The 18,209-nt window shown below is 39.0% G+C and overlaps 1 protein-coding gene across 2 annotated transcripts in view; it reads left to right on the forward strand.

Annotated features, from left to right (window-relative positions):
• LOC126481689 (cleavage and polyadenylation specificity factor 73) overlaps positions 1–18,209 on the forward strand; it is an 81,553-nt gene that overhangs the window by 46,916 nt on the left and 16,428 nt on the right. For both annotated transcript variants that reach the window (XM_050105630.1, XM_050105631.1), the window contains 3 exons: positions 28–203; positions 281–586; positions 3,563–3,824. In XM_050105630.1, coding sequence (XP_049961587.1) covers positions 28–203; positions 281–586; positions 3,563–3,824 — 744 coding nt within the window. The remainder of the gene's footprint in view (positions 1–27; positions 204–280; positions 587–3,562; positions 3,825–18,209) is intronic.

Raw genomic sequence — 18,209 nt, forward strand, 5'->3', positions numbered from 1 at the left:
TTTACTGTAGTCTGGCTTACTTTCCAGATGAATATTGGAGTCAGCATACTGAGCTCCATGATATTCCAATTTACTATGCATCTTCATTGGCAAAGAAATGCATGGCAGTTTACCAAACCTATGTCAATGCAATGAACGATAAAATTCGAAGACAGATTGCTATCAATAATCCTTTTGTATTTAAACATATTTCAAATTTGAAGGTAAGTTTTTCACTGAATGCTCTAATTGGTATGCTAATTAAATCCATGCATTTATTTATTTTGTAATTTTTTTTTAGGGAATTGACCATTTTGAGGATATTGGTCCATGTGTTGTCATGGCTTCACCTGGTATGATGCAGAGTGGGCTATCAAGAGAACTATTTGAATCATGGTGCACTGATTCAAAGAATGGTGTCATTATTGCTGGCTATTGTGTGGAAGGTACCCTGGCTAAAACAATACTATCTGAGCCAGAGGAGATCTCTACAATGTCTGGACAGAAACTGCCTCTTAAAATGTCTGTCGATTACATTTCATTCTCTGCTCATACTGACTATCAACAGACCAGTGAATTTATCAGGATTTTGAAGCCACCACATGTGGTTAGTACTTGTTTTGATTTACTAATTAGGCAAAATTTTGAATCTCTTGTGTTCATTTTAAGTGTGCCCGCCCCCGGTAGCCGAATCGTCAGTGTGACGGATTGTCAATCCTCTGGGCCCGGGTTCGATTCACGGCTGGGTCGGGGAATTTTCTCTGCCCAGGGACTGGGTGTTGTGCTGTCCTCATCATCATCCTTATTGACTGCGGGTCGCCAAAGTGATGTCAAATCGAAAGACCGGCGAGCGGCCTGCCTGATGGGAGGCAGTTTTCTTATTAACAAATTATTGCTGGCGGTGAAATAATTGATAAGTGACCGAAAAAAAAAGTTTGTGTACTGGAACCAGACCAAAAAACCAACTAACTCCACTCTATCAAACAGATATTGTTCTGAGGCACAGGAAAAACACTGGCTATACACAAACATGTGCTAATCGAGAAGTAAGCAAAGTAAATGCAGAAGTTGTATATGTTTTTTGTTTGTTAAATTGTGACCGATAATTAACAATTGCTTATGCATTTTCACAAAGAGAAATTCTCTCTTTATCTGGGAACAATTTATTCACAAATAATTATTTTATTTGAATAATTATCTGAATAGAAATTTGTCCAAATAATGCCCACCTCTGCCTGATAATTATGTGATAATAGTCTAGATGCTGAGTCGCAAATGAGCACAACAAAAAGACTACCGAACAAAGCTTTCAGCCAAACGGGCCCTCATCGGAATGGACAACACACACACACACACACACACACACACACACACACACAATTACCACAGCCACTGGCTGCCAAGGCTAGACTGCCTGGCCAATCTGACCTCGGCAGCCAGAGACTGTGGTCATCTGTGTGTGAGTTGCATTTGCATAAGTGTGTGTGATCTGTTCTGATGAGGCTTGTTTAGCCAAAAGTTTTGTTTGACACTCTTTTTGTTGTGCCTATCTGCGACCCAGCATATATGGTGAGCAGCAACTATCCTTTTCATAATATTGACATCATTCTATCCTGGATTTTCCATTGTTTGGCAATTTTATGACTAGAAATTTTAGGCAAATTTGCTAATATTAGCATGTTACTGATGCTTTATGAATTTTTTACTTCTCCATTTTAATTCCCATTAAAATAACAGTCAGGACTTCAGAGATTCACATTAATGTATATTTCATTACTGAATAAGAAATAAATTTTGCATTGTAACTTAACCGCAGGCAATCCTGGTATTCACTGCAGTATCTTCTGACACAGCAGGTTTGGTACTGCACGTGTAGCAGAAGGTGTTAAGTGGAATTGGAAAATAAATTTAAGATCAAATTTCTGCTTTAGTTCATATTACTTCTATGCACAGCCCAGTGGCAAATGACTCCCTTAACAAGAGATTTGTATTTGATTATCAAACGGGTACCGTTTTAATGTGACATATGTTTACTTCATAGGTTCATCAGGAAACCTTTCAGTTTCTTTCTGCTTTTAAAGTAATTTGAAGTGTGAAATTAGTCCACCAGGTTTAGATCATTTTTATAGTTTTTGACTTCAGTTGTCTTCAGGATAACTTATTTTAAACAAACAGTTTCTATTGGGAATAGTCATATACGTTGCTACAAAACAGCTTGTAGCTTTAACTGTAAACAAGAATGTAAATATTATGTCAGCAAGAGTGGTGGCCATCAAGATAATATATAATTAAACCTTATGCTGACAGTATTTGATTTTCATGAACATTCTATAAAAAGAATGTGTTACATTGTGCTCTCAGCTACTGAACAAAAAATTAGTTGGTTTGAAACCATTTCAGTGCTCAGCAATCAGGAAAATCCTACCTGTTTGAGGCCCAGTATGTGAAATGCAATTGTACCAAAGAGTCACAATTCTTTTGTGTGCCAGTTTTTTCATGTGCTTGCACATCTACCCCAATGGTGGAGCTACTTCTTTTTTTTTTTAATTTTATGAATACAATCCATTTAGTTCTCTGTAATACTCTCTCCCTCTTTCTTAAAGTTTGTCACATACTTGCCATAGCTTTTCTCTTGATCTTTTTGATGTTCCTGGCTTAACAATTTATTTTCTGAACATAGAGAATAAGTAAAAGTCTTAAAATGAATAAAAAGAACGAATAGTTTACAACTGGTGTGCTGCTCATAAAATAAGACTTCACATTTGTTTGTGTTTCTGAAAACTTGTTTATTTTCAGTATTTTTTTGGCGGAGGGGGACTACCTCTTCGTGCTGACACAGTATCCTGGTGCTCAATTTCTTCATCCTGAGTCATGCTCTCCAAATGCAATATATGAATAGAAGTTATAAAAATAGAAATCCTCTTTCATCTGTATGTGAGGATCCAGCTTTAGTTCATTACAGCAGAAGCATCAAAGTCACTGTCTAGTAGCATAGTAAGGATTTTTCCATTTCTGTGTTGTAGTTTGAAACATTTTTTCCCCCACACTTGTCTTCTGTGGCTCATCACTGCAGTCATTGCAAAAACAAAGTTACAAACTGTTTGTAGTAACTTAACACATATAGCACATTCCACTCTCCAGTTTGAAACCATGCTTTGTCTGGTTTTCATGAAATACAATTTTAAGGTAGTACTCCCATCCATTGTGAGGGTATGTAAGAAATGTGTAGCATTACACAATCATAACTGCAAACAGTTGTTGGAACATACCATGAACTTGCCTTAAGTGTCCCCTGCAAACAATTCAGCACGCTAGAAGCCTGAAAGAGAAGTATCTGAGCTGAAAAAAGTCTACGCCTTAGGGGCGTTTAGCTAATTGTCCCAAAGTCTGTCATTTTACTGCACTTGAGATGCCTCTAAGACATAGCAGTAGGTATGAATTCTCCCAGAATGTCACAGTGCTAAGTGATTCATTCAAATAGAGTTATTTGTGCATTTTCCTTTGATTCTTGATAATTATTTAGCTTCTTTTATTTACAAGTTAAATATCAAATTGGACATCAAAACCTATATCGCTGCTCTAGGTGCTGGTCCATGGAGAGCAGAATGAAATGAGCAGATTAAAAGCTGCTCTACAGAGAGAATATGAAGACGATCCCAGTACAAAAATGGAAATACACAATCCTCGAAACACTGTCGCCGTTGAATTGTACTTCAGAGGGGAGAAAACTGCAAAGGTCATGGGCACGCTGGCTGTGGAAAAGCCCAAGCCAGGACATAAATTATCAGGCATTCTAGTCAAAAGAAATTTTAACTACCATATGTTAGCACCATGTGATCTCTCAAGTAAGTTGTTCTTCAGTTTTTTACTAAGCTCTGATGTGTTCCAGTAGTTTCTTTTCCTTTGATAAAGACTGTTAGTGCTGTGTAATTTTTTTCAAATTAACAAGAGAATTCATTGTAAGGAAAAACAAATATTTTTTTCTCATATTTTCATGACCTGTTGACAAAGAGTTAAGATGAAACAGAAATGGTGCTATTGGATTTGATGAGGAGAGAAATTGGCCTTATCCTTGCCAGAGGAACCAACTCCACATTCACCCTAATTGTTTTGTGAGAACAGGGTGTATTCACTCTAGGAAATCCGGAAAAAAAACAGGAATTTTTTCATCTGGGAAAAGTCCAGGAAGTTTTTAGAATTACAAGAATTTTTCATTATTTTAGTTTTCAGTTAAATTCTAGTAATTTTGACAGGTAAGAACTGATACTCTAACAAAAAAATTTAATTTGGCCCACTACTGCAGAATAATACTGCAGCAATAAAACATAAACGAGAGAATAATACCAAAATAAAACTTCAGTTGCAAAGAAAATGCACCATTTACAACAGCAAAACACAGTGCACATACAAGCTTTTGCTGACAGCAAAATAAGTTAAACACTACACAATACTTCATAACAGAAAACTTCTTTCAATGTGTCTTTCTCAGGGGCCTCATTTCGATGAGTGTGAATGTCACAAATGTTTACATTTATAGCAGATTGCAGGAAAATATTGCAAATGGTGACTTCAGAAACATTACTTTCAAAATAAATTTCCTTTTATGCAAGATGAATTATGTTACGGGTGAGAATGTGCAATGAATTGCTTAAATTACAGGGTGTTAGACTCTCATTCAAAACATAACACTGAGGACCAGCGACTTAGAAAAATTTTGGGCCCAGAAGACCAACCGTTTGTGCCATTATTTACAATTTTACTGGCTCATTTGTGTTTGATACATCTTAAAAAGGTAACACACACTATAAAAGACCAAGTTTTGAGGTTAGTTCGTCATATTTATTTTAGTTCTTTCATAGATTACAAATTATGCAACAAGGATGACAGAAAGTATAATTACGAGAGGATATCCAAAAAAACTGGAATTATTTTTTAAAAGCTATATATTTTCATTTACAACTAATATATGTATCCCACCGATGTTTCCACTGTTCAAACACTTTTTGTAGTCATCTTTAGAAATAGCTGCCATCTGCTCTCTCATTATTTCTCAACTTCTTCAGTGTTGTCAAATCAGTGTCCTTTCATCCCCTTTTCATGTGTAGAAATAAGAATAAGTGCAAGGAGCCAGGTCAGGTGAGTAAGGTGTGTGGGGCAGCAAAACCATGCTGTTTTTAGCCAAAAACTGTCAACAGAGGTGTCTGTGTGCACAGGGGCATTATCATGGTGGAAGAACAAGTCTCCTATCTGCCACAAATCAGATCTTTTCCTTTTTACGAACATTATTGTGCAATCTTCTTAAAACTTCCAAGTAAAATTTTTGATTGACAGTCTGCCCTGGGGAAACAAACTCTGTGCGAACTGCACTCTTGGCATCAAAAAAGCAAAGCAACATTGTTTTGATGTTTGATTTGACTTGATGACATTTTTTTGGATGGGGTCATAACCATAGCAGCGTGACTTACCACCAATAATGTCCTTTGACAGAAAATCTGGATCAGTTTCAAGCTGTTGTTTCAAACCACGATATGTTTCAAATCAATATTCCTTTTGATTGTCAGTCAAAACCCGAGGAACGAACTTGGCAGAAACCCTTTTGATTCTGTCCTTTGACAGAAAATCTGGATCAGTTTCAAGCTGTTGTTTCAAACCACGACATGTTTCAACTCAATATTCCTTTTGATTGTCAGTCAAAACCCGAGGAACGAACTTGGCAGAAACCCTTTTGATTCTGTCCTTTGACAGAAAATCTGGATCAGTTTCAAGCTGTTGTTTCACACCACGACATGTTTCAACTCAATATTCCTTTTGATTGTCGGTCAAAACCCGAGGAACAAACTTGGCAGCAACCCTTTTGATTCCCAAATCTTCCATTAAAATTCGCTGAACCAAAAGTGTTGCCATTTTTAAATCTAGCAAACCACCTGTACACTTTTTTTCCATAATGTCATCTTGGTGAACTGTTTTCAATTTTAAAACAGTTTCAGCAGAATTTTTACTGAGTAGAAAACAAAATTTCACAGCTGCACATTGTCCACTTAAGCTCAGATCATAAGAAATGAAACAAGAACAAAACAGTGCTAGCAAAAAGAATCACTGCAGATGACAGAGGAACAGAAAAAGCCAGGTCGACAACACAGGCGGCACTGAAACTGGCAGTGAGTTGTGCTATACACGACTAATGCCAGAAATGCGTAATACACAAGCTTCACCCACCGCAATGTTGTTGTGATTTTTTTGTGTACCCATTGTATACTTGGTGGGAAGGGGGGGGGGGGGGGGTGAAGTGTGTTCTTGAGCAATTTTGCACATAATTGGCTTCACTATGTAAAAGTTGCAGTTATTCAACCAGGTAACCCAGGAAACGTTCGGTGCACAACAGTGAAATTTGTAATCGTGCTAGTCAGAAATATTCAACTGCTGCAATTTAAGCTGGTGCCCTTAGAATCCTGCCTAACAACACCCTCGGGGGGGGGGGGGGGGGGGGGGGGGGAGCATAAAATTCGTGATTGCCAATATTGTATGTGAAAGCTTAACTTTTCTTGTGCTAATGCTTTTTGTACATTAATTTAAACCAATAACTTTTTCTGTTTGTGTGTTCACGCTACTTAACAGTGATGTTGCTATGGTGTGACTACATCATGTTTCTTATGCTCTGAATATATGCTGTCATTGGCTAATGAGATCACATGACACGAGCTACAATTGACTGACAAAATCACACTGCCATTCGATTTCAGTGCTTCGGAAGCTACCATGCTTGAGTTTATACTTTCGTAATACAAAAATATTTTTGCTGGGTTGTGTTTTCTAAAGTACCGGGGAGTTGCATGCCAGTGTATAAATCCTTCACCGTTCTAACAATTGATAAGTTTTACAGCACCAAGGGAAAGTATATTGTCACTTAACGTGGAAAAAATGCACTTTCAGCCAGGAAGAAGTGTATTGTCACCCTAGTAAAGGTGTATTTTTAACCAGAATATCCAGGGCGCATCGAGCTGAGTAATAGACTCAGCAATCGGTTGGTCACAGTTTGGTGGTGACCATTCACGTTGTAGTGGGGTCAGGACGGCTCTAGTGTTTATTGGCCTTGCTGCAGGTCATGAATACATAGCAGGGTGGTTGCCAGTGCAGCAGGTACGTAGAACCGGGTGGTTGGCTGTCATGGAATCACTAGCACGATTATAAAACAAGAATAAGTTTATTGATCAAAATTTGTCCAGCAGTTGGAAGCTCTTCTTCTTCTTCTTCTTCTTCTTCTTCTTCTTCTTCTGTTCCCACTCCCCACCCCCACCCCCACTGGTCTGAGCCCAGAGGTGTGGGCTAGTTCTGGATTTCGTTGCTTACTTAGCTCAGTACACAACAGCAGGTGATGGCCAGTGGACAGAGTCACCAAGCCTGACAGGTATGCCATGGTGTAGAAGTGTAGTCAGTTTGTTAGCAGGCCTGTAGAGCTGCATCAGATAGAACAGGCAACATGCCCACCATGGCAGCAAACTCGGAAGTAACCTGGTCACACCGTTTGGCACAAATGCTTGACCAGCTGACTGCCAGTGCTGGAGGCACCTGAAAGTGGTTACAAACTAAGAACCTCCGGATGTAGGATCCCATGTGAGCGAACTGCTGATTCAAGCCGGTGGTTGCAGATTGTGTACACACAGTGCAGGCAATGGCTTGGCACCAAGTCAGGTGTGGATGCCGCATGAATGTGGGCTGAAAACCATGGACGCCTGGGTATGTGCCCTGAAGTTGGATGAAGTCAGCCAGCAGATGGCTCCCAGGTTAAATGTACCAGTTCAGCTCCTGGCAGCATCAGGACTAGGCACAGCCCATAGACCCACAGCCAGCAGAGACAGCACTGAGTAGTAGTCAGGCAGGATGACCCACATCAGGTCGATGACTGGCTTGGAGCACTTCTCAGAGTTGACTGTGGATGATGACAGATACTGTATAGCTAGAGTGGATGGTATTTATAGCCGCTCAACCTGACCTGTTGTGACAGGACATAATTTTTTAATCCATAGAACACAGAAGTAGTGCAGTGTCAGGTGCAGACATGGTGTCATCCGGACCACCACTTGTAAAGTCTGACCTTCATACTATACTGCGCTGACAGTGTTCCAGCCTTATCCCCAGGCAGTAGATTACGATCATCAATTTGAAAGGCTGTTGCAAGCACACCCCCTTTTAGGAGTATCTGGTTCACTGGAACGCAGAGATTGGCATTATATCCGAAAATCACTTACAGTACATCTTAACCAAACAGTGGGAAGTCCAGGATGAAATAACAACAACATTATGTTATCTTTCCTAATTTTGTTGTTGTAGTATATAATACATTTTTACCATTAGTACCATTTTCATTCAGGTTCCTATTTTGCTGTTCCAATCTCAATTACAATGTACACTAATTATTTGCTAAGGGTGACCCACACTGTCAGCATATGGCGTACAGGAAGTTCAGGAGTGTACATGGTTTTCTGCCATGAAGAAAAAATATCAGCTGCACCAATGTGAATCAAAATAAAGATGGTTTCCTAGATTGAAACACCTATTGCCTCAACTTTGTATTAGTAATTACTGTGCTGTTGTTGCATGTGCTGAAGCATTTTCTGAACACTACGATGCTCCTTCTGTGTTGCTATTAGTGTATCCAGAGAGTTAAGATCAGGTTTTTGGGGAAAAGTTTGTCAGACCAGTGTAGCAGAAAATATATTAGTTTAAAATCATAACTAGTGTTATGGTTGCTGGAAGGTGGGAAGTTGGACATGAAGTAACACAAATCGCGTTGTTTACCAATATGCCACTACATTACAACGCCAACTGTTCCATACACTTAGGTCACTCCATCTCATAACAATTCGTGATAACTAACCACTACTGGAATGTGCACAGAATATATCCAGTGTAAACCTGCTTTCTGGAAATAGGGTTATGGTGCCAGGATGCCTCGCAGGTATCCTTCCGTTCCTGTTCCTCCGAAGGATAATTGTACCTCACTTGCTCCTGTGGTAGACTGAATCACTTGTGCTGGGCATGTGGTTACTTGCTCTAATTGGCACTGAAAAAGTTCAGCAGCCAGTATCAGTGCACGTTTTTTTCTTCGTGGCAAAACCAGCGGTACCTCTTTTGTACTGACTTGCATGAATTTTTTCAGAGTCACGTGTCTCACTGCGTGTGGATGAATTGAATAACAATTGTATGGGTCATTGCTGTTTGCCACTTGGAACTGGACTAGCACATGAAGATGAGCACGGTCAGTACTGTCACAAGGTGGTAAAGTACTGGTAGGGTTTCCTCATCTGGTGGTATAATGAACTCTAGCATAGCCAACAGCTCTTCTCGTGCCTTACGTCGGCTGTCCAGAAACTATCTCAGTGCCAACAAGTTACAGAATTGTCTGTGCACCATGTTGCGTATGGCTTCCTGTAATTCCATTATCTCAATTCAGGTATCGCTTAGACTGTCAACCAGATGTTATAGAAGTCGCACTACAACCAACCTGTTGTCCAGTGGTTTAACCAGGTTTGTAGTATACCTAATTACTGGTTTTCCATTCTTCTGGCCATTCTTATGCAGCTAGTTAGTTGTGCTGTTAACCCTTATAGCATTCAGATATTGTTCAGAACTCCTCGTTCTAGATTTGTTAGTTGTGTCTCATTTTATTCCATTGGAGCTTAAGTACCTTCCGCTTCCCCCTATACTTGCACTCAAATGTTTGTTGGGTTCCCATATATCGTTGGTGTCTGTGGTCCTTAATACTGTTATCAGTTGGTTGGTTGGTTGGGTTGGGGAAGGAGACCAGACAGCGTGGTCATCGGTCTCATCAGATTAGGGAAGGATGGGGAAGGAAGTCGGCCGTGCCCTTTCAGAGGAACCATCCCGGCATTTGCCTGGAGTGAGTTAGGGAAATCACGGAAAACCTAAATCAGGATGGCCGGACGCGGGATTGAACCGTTGTCCTCCCGAATGCGAGTCCAGTGTCTAACCACTGCGCCACCTCGCTCGGTACTGTTATCAGTAATGAACCTCCTGCATCTAACCACCTTGCATCCATTATCTCAATGTGCATGGCATCATGTCCACAGCTTGCTGTAATAGCTCCTGGAAACATATGTAAGAGAGTCACAGTACTCAGTACTCTCCTTCTTGCTGGTGTCGAGGTGTAGTTTTGAGAAAACTTATTCTGTCCTTTGTACCTTGTTTCTCATTTCCCCTGCATTATAAGTTAGTTTTAACATTCAGTAATAACTGGTTAGGATGATCTCTCCATGTCTGGAAAGAAGTATACCTCGCTCCAGTGGTCGCTTCTGCAAGCTGCTCACCCGTTTGCAGCTATACATTGCAACAGTGCCAAAATTATGATACGCCCTATGATCACCCTTGCTGGTGATGCTACATGCCGGAAGGATGCTGTAATCATGGCTGTCCTCAGTACACATCCATCATCTACAAACAACACCCATAATTAAATTCCTCACAAAAGAATAATATACTCTACTCCCATCATCTGATCTGTATACACAACATGCCCAAAAAAAAAAAAAAAAAAAAAAAAAACATTATCTACCCACACAATGACATCAGACTGTTAACTTATCATTAGTTCTTTTCTGCACACATTGTCATTAATACCTGAAATCTGACAACAACTTCATTTATCATTTGCAAAAACTCAACACACTTCAGTTTCTGTAGTATACAATGTAATAAATACACCTAAAGAAAATATAAACATCTTAATATACTACTACTTCTTTCATGACCTTAATGCATATGGTGCTGTGCGTGCAGCTTGTGCTTGGCTGTGTGTGATTTCTCTTTTTTTTTCTTGTTACCTCCTCGCCCCTTTTGGGGGGGATTGTGCATTTGGGCAACTGTAGTTTGACATTCACTGCCCAGGTCTTCTCAATAACCCAATATGGACCTTGGAATCAGGAATCATGTCCATGACACTTATCTCCCTTATTCCGTAATAATACAAAGTGTGCTGCTCTTCTTTGAACTTGAACTTTCTCGATGTATCACAAGCTGCAACATGGTCGCAAATTGAACAATGACCCAAATATATGGCCACAAATTTTTTGTCATCAGACTACCAGTTTTGGTCTATAATGACCATCTTCAGATCTGTTTTATAAAAACATGTCCTAATATACTGGAGCCATAGTAGCATCTTCAAATTTTAAACACAATATATAAAAATAACATCATACGCAAGAGTCATCTTGTCAGCAGCACTACTGTTCAAAACAAACATACTTCATTAATTGTATCTGGTAAGGATACCAGACCATGCAGCAGTACTCCAAAAAAGGACGGACAAGTGTAGTGTACACAGTCTCATCATTAGATCTGTAACATTTTCGAAGTGTTCTGCCAATAAAACACAGTCTTTGAGTTGCCTTCCCCACAACATTTTCTGTGTTTTCTTTCCAACTTAAATTGTTTTTAATTGTAATTCCTAGGTATTTAGTTGAATTTATGGGCTTAAGATTAGACTGATATATTGTGTAACCAAAGTTTAATGGATTTCTTGTAACACTCATATGGATGACTTCACATTTTTCGTGATTTACGGATTGCCAATTTTTGCACCATTCAGATATCTTTTCTAAATGGTTTTACGATTTGTTTTGATTTTCTGATGAGTTTACTAGATGATAAATGACAGCATCATCTCCAAACAACCTAAGGCGGCTACTCAGATTGTCTCCTAAATCATTTATGTAGAAAAGGAATGGCAGAGGACCTATAACACTACCTCAGGGAACACCAGAAGTCACTTCTGTTTTACTCGATGACTTTCCATCAATTACTTCGAACTGTGAGCTCTGTAACAGGAAATCACAAATCCAGTTACGTAACTGAGACAATATTCCATAAGCACTCAATTTCAGTACAAGCCACTTGTGCAGTACAGTGTCAAAAGCCTTTTGGAAATCTAGAAATACGGAATCAATTTGAAATCCCTTGTCAATAGCACTCAACCCTTCGTGTATGTAAAGAGCTAGTTGTGTTTCATAAGAACAGTGTTCTCTAAATCCGTATTGACTGTGCGTCAGTAGACCATTCTCTTCGAGGTAATTCATAAAATTCAAACATACTATACATTCCAAAATCCTGCTGCATACTGCCATTAATGATAAGCATCTGTAATTTAGTGGATAACTCCTTCTGCTTTTCCTGACTATCTGTGTGACCTGTGCACCTTTCCAGTTTTTGGGTACTAATCTTTTATCGAGCGAGCAGTTGTGTATGAGTGTTAAGTATGGAGCTATTGCATCAGCAGTAGGAACCTAATTGGTATACAGTCTGGACCAGAAGACTTGGTTGTATTAAGTGCTTCACTACTTTGGGGGTGTCTGTTTCTAAGTTACTCATGTTGGCAGCTGTTTTTGATTCAAATTCTGGAATATTCACCTCGTCTTTTTTAGTGAAAGAATTTTGAAAGACTGTGTTTAGTAACTCTGTGCTTTCACAGCACTATCGTCAATAGTATTTCCATTGCTATCATGCAGGGAAGGCATTGACTGTGTCTTGCAGCTAGCACACTTTTATAGAATCTTTGCCAGGTTTCGAGATAAAGTTTCATTTCGGGAATTATTATAAGCATCTCACATTGATGTCTGCACTAAATTTTGAGCTTCTGTAAAAGTTTGCCAATCTTGGAAATTTTGTGTTTGTTTAAATTTGGCATGCTTTCTTTGTTATTTCTGCAACAACATCCTGACCCATTTTGTGTACCCAGGGGGATCAACTACAATGTTTGTTAATTTATGTGGTATAAATCTCTCAGTTGCTGTAGATACTATTTATTTGAATTCAAGCCATCTCTTGTCTACACTTACATTGTTAAATTGGAAGGAGTGGAGATTCTCTCTCAGGAAGGCTTCATATGAATTTTTTTCTGCTTTTTTGAATAGGTGTATTTTTGTCTACTTTTGGAAGATTTGGGAGTTACAATATTCAATCTCACTACGACAGCCCTGTGTTCATTAATCTGTGTATCTGGTTTGATGCTTGTTATTAGCTCAGGATCTTAAAATGCCCACCCTGATCCTTTTGAAGGTTCACTAGCTTTCGGCAAACTCTGTAGTGTCACACACTGATGGCTTAGTTCTGCTCGTTGTGCACATAGCATGCAGTCTTTAACATACTGCTTTACATCTTGTGTCTGTGTTCTCCACCAGTAGTTTTCGGCTGTTCATTGGTCCATGGTTTTATGCCTTCCATGACCACATAACATGCAGTCATGTACTTGAGTCAATACTTCTGCTCACAGTGTGAGAGAAACCATTATCTGACACCTAAAACATGTGTCTTACCTAATAAATACATCATCATGAATGGTAAACTGTGGATGTTTTGCAGATAGTTTGCAATCCACATCAACAATTTGTGCTCTGTGTCACTTTGCAGTGCTATGACATAGTGTACATATTACACCAATCTTCTGTTAATGCCATCTGCATTAGAGTACCTGTTATCAGGTTTATGAACTACTTCAAAATTGAACTTGCTCAGTTCCAACAACCGTCATGTAAGTCTACTCAACAGATCCTTCAATCCCAGTAACCACTTCAGTGCTGTGTGATTTGTCAATGCTTTCAATTTTTTTCTATACAAATAGCTGCAGAAGTATGTAACACTGTATATTCAGCTTGACATCTGTTCTCTTGTAGAGCAGTTGTCATTTTTATTCAATTGCTGTGATGCATAAGTGACGATGTTCCTTAGCTTTTACCTCTTCTAAAAACACAAATTACCACATGACCGTTAGCTTCATGTAATGAAATCAGCTCTTTCTTGTAACCAGGAAGTTGATATTAATTCCATTAATTGTTCAAATGTCTTTTGCACTCCAGTCTCCAAAGGAACTGCACACCTCTCATTAGAAAGTACATGAGAGCTTGTGCTGTTTCAACAAACCATGGGACAAGTTTCCTAGATTAATCTGCTATCTCCAAAAATGACTGTAATTTCTTGTCTGTCTGAGGTGTTGGGGAAACTTCATACAGCATTCAGCGTTGGATCTGTTCTTACTCCATCTTAGCTTATTTCATTTACCAAGTAATTCTCTTTTTGCAGTGCAAAATGATGATTTCCTACACTAAGAGTTAAGTATGCTGAAAGCTGTCTCTCAGAACTTCCCACAACTTTTGTACATGCTCTTTCATATTTGCAGCAAATACAATAATATCATCTAAATACACTATACACTGTGTCAGCTTGAATATCCTGTGTCCAACAGCTGTTGAAATATGGCAGATGCATTTTTGGAAAAAAAATGCACCAATACTGGTAATGGCCCCAAGCAACTATAAACGGAGTTTTTGGTTGTCCTCTATTGTCCTTCCAGATGTTGACTGCCACTGCCTGATCTATAGTGAACAAATACTTACATTGCCCCAAATTATTAAGGGTTTCCATTATATATGGTATTGGATACACTTCAGTAATCACACGGCCATTGAGGTATTTATAGTCGCAGCAGAATCAATACTACCTAGTTCTGTCCAAACTTCTATTCAGTATCAATTTGCCTGAGTTGAGCACTCTTGTTGCTGTTTTTTTTACCATGTTTGCAAATTAAATTTGTTTTTTAACTGTGTGTGATAAAACAAAGTATTTCTTATTTATTTATTATGAAATGTTTTGAAACCTATGTGTCATCTTCTGTTATTCAAATTTATTGTTGTAAAATATTGTACAATGTTCACGGTTCTTTATCTGTTTTAGGCTTAAAAACTATAACATGTGTACATTGTTCAGTTTCTTTCGATTGCTCACCTCAAAATTACATTGATAATGAAAATTGATTTTTGTGTGTCGACATTTTTGTGTCCTCACCACTGATCTCACCATGAGATACCAAGGAAACACACAGGAACTTCTATGAAGAGGAAAAAAAATCTTCAAAATTGATATCACAAAAGTTCAAGCAAAGTTATGGCACAAAAGAATTCCAAACCACCCAATTTAAATAGCTTACCTAAAAGATGCAAACACAACTACATAATTAGACCGGTAATTCACTTAAAAAATGTGCCATCTTACCACGTATCTAGACACACACACATACAGAATTTATGTTTTGCATAAGGCACAGTAAAATAAATTTAATCAGTACCAAACCACAGGTGCACCCTACAAGCTGATACTTTCCTCAGTTATTTTTCGTTAGTCACAAGTCTTGTGACTGGTTTGATGCGGTCTGCCACAGATTTCTGTCCTGCATCAACCTCTTCATCTCAGAGTAGCGCTTGCATCCTATGTCATCAACTATGTGCTGGATATATTCCAGTCTCCGTCTTTCTCTACAGTTTTCATCCTCTGTAGCTCCCTCCACTGCCATGGAAATAATTCCCTGGCTTAACAACTGTCATCTGGTCCCTTCGTCATGTCAGTGTTTTCCACATATTCCTTTCCTCTCTGATTCTGCGCAGAACCTCCTCATTTCTTATCCCATCAGCCCATCTAATTTTCAACATTGGTCTGTAGCATCACATCTCATATGCTTTGATTCTCTGAAGTTCCAATTTTCCCACAGTACACGTTTCACTGTGCTCCAAACATACATTCTGAAAAATTTCTTCCTCAAATTAAGGCCTACATTTGATACTAGTTTACTTCTCTTGGTCAGAAAAGCCCTTTTTGCCAGTGTTAGTCTGCTTTTGATGTCGTTGCTCCGAATGCTTAGGTTTCCTGCGTAGGTAGAAGAATTTCTGAAATTTGTGACCATTAATCATGATGTTAAGTTTCCCGCTGTTCTCATTTCTACTACTTCTCATTACTTTCAGTTTTATTCAGTTTATTCTCAATTCATATTCTGTATTCATTTGACTGTTCATCTCGTTCAGCAGCTCATGTAATTCTTCTTCACTTTCACTAAGGATAGCACTGTCATCAGCGATCATTGATATCCTTTCTCCTTGAATTTCAGTTCCACACCTGACCCTTTGTTTTAGTTCAACCATTGCTGCTTTGGTGTATATGAGGTCTGTTCAAAAAATTCCAGAACTTTCGTAATTTTGGAACAATGGTATGTTCGAACAAAATGCGGTTGGCATCCCGGCACGTGCCGGTTTTTAGTGTGGAAACTGCCAGAAATCTCATTGTTCTACGTGTGTTAGTTACTGTTCGGTGCTGTATTGAGTAAAACTTTGTGTTGCATAGTTCACGAATTTCAAGATGGCAGAGTTAAAGGAGCAGCACATCTGCTTTAAATTTTGTGTGAAACTCAGAAAAACCTTTACAGAGCCACACCAAATGATGCAAGAAGTCTATAGTGACAAGTGCTTCAGCCGTACTCAGTGTTACGAGTGACTCACATGGTTTAAATATGGCCAGACAGAAGTAAAAGGTGACCCTCGTTCAGGACTCTCTCTGCCATCTACTGATGATGCTCATGTGAGAATCGCCAATAAAATTGTTCATGTCAATCGAAGACTGACTGTGCGAGAGATTGCAGAAGAATGTAACATATAAATTGGATCACATCATGAAATCCTGACACAGCATCTTTGCAATATTTCGTGATGCTGCCAAGTACTTCCCACAGCTCATGAGTCAAGACTAGAAAGACCTTCATCTTGCAGTCTGTGAAGGGCTTTTGAATCGTGCTAATGAGAACAAGATGTTTCTTAAGAGAACTGTAACTTGTGATGAGACGTGGTTCTATTATTATGATGTTGAGACCTAGGTTCAATCTTCTCGTAAAGCCAAACTGATCATCATCTAACACATCCCAATTTTCTTTTCCATTCTTCTGTATAGTATTCTTGTCAGCAACTTGGATGCATGAGCTGTTAAGCTGAATGTGTGAAAATTCTCGCACTTGTTAGCTCTTCCAGTCTTCAGAATTGTGTGGATTATATTTTTCCGAAAGTCCAATGGTATATCCCCAGACACATACGTTGTACACACCAACGTGAACAGCCGTTTAGTTGCTACTCCATCCAATGATTTTAGAAATTCTAGTGGAATGTTATGTATCCCTTCTGGCTTATTTGATCTTAAGTCTTCCAAAGCACCTTTAAATTCTGATTCTAATACTGGATACACTATCTCTTCTAAATCTACTCTTGTCTCTTCTTCTTTCACAGCAGAGGTCTTCAGTGTACACATTCCAGCTATCCGCTCTCTGTTCTGCATTTAACAGTGGAATTCCTGTTGCACTGTTGATGTTACCACTGTTGCTTTTAGTTTCACCAAAGGTTGTTTTGACTTTTCTTTATGATGAGTCAGTCCTTTCGACAATCATTTCTTTTTCGATTTTGTCATATTCTTCATGCAGCCAATTCACCTTAACTCCCCTGCACTTCCTGTTTATTTCATTCCTAAGTGACTTGTATTTCTGTGTTCCTGACCTTCCCTGAACATTTTTATATTTCCTTCTTACATAGATCAACTGAAGTATTTCTTTGGTTCCACATGGTTTCTTCTCAGTTATCTTCTTTGCACCTATGTCTTTCTTCCTAACTCTGTGATATCCTTTTTTTCGTAGAGGGGACCGTTCCTCTTAAACTGAACTGCCTACTGAAATATTCATTATCACAGTATCTGTAGCCTCAGATAACTTCAAGTGTATCTCTTCATTCCATAGTACTTTTGTGTCTCCGTTCTGTGCGCATTTATCCTTCTTGACTAATCTGCTAAATGCCAGCCTACTCTTCTTCACTACTACATTGTGATCTGTGTCCATATCTGCTTATGGGTACGCATTACAGCCCAGGATCTGATTTCAGAATCTTTGTCTGACCATGATGTAATCTAACTGAAATCTTCCCATATCTCCTGGCCTTTTCCAAGTATACCCCCTCCTCTTATATTCTTGAACAGAGTATTTGCTATTACTACCTGAAATTTATTACAGAACTCAATTGATTAGTCTTTCTCCTCTCTCATTCCTAGTACCAAGCTCATATTCTCCTGTAACCCTTTCTTCTTCTCCTTCCCCTACAACCGCATTCCAGTCCCACATGACTATTAGACTTTCACCTCCTTTTACGTACTGAGTTACCCGTTCAGTATGCTCGTATACTCCCCCCCCCTCTCTCTCTCTCTCTCTCTCTCTCTCTCTCTCTCTCTCTCTCTCTCTCTCTCTCTCCCCCTCCCTCCCTTTCCATCTTCAGATCTTCAGCTTGTGATGTTGGCATGTATATGTGAACTATTGTTGTTGATGTGGGTTTGCTGCTGATTCTGATGAGAACAATTGTGTCACTGAA

Source organism: Schistocerca serialis, chromosome 5 (assembly GCF_023864345.2).
Source record: "Schistocerca serialis cubense isolate TAMUIC-IGC-003099 chromosome 5, iqSchSeri2.2, whole genome shotgun sequence".
Classification (NCBI taxonomy): Eukaryota; Metazoa; Arthropoda; class Insecta; order Orthoptera; family Acrididae; genus Schistocerca; species Schistocerca serialis.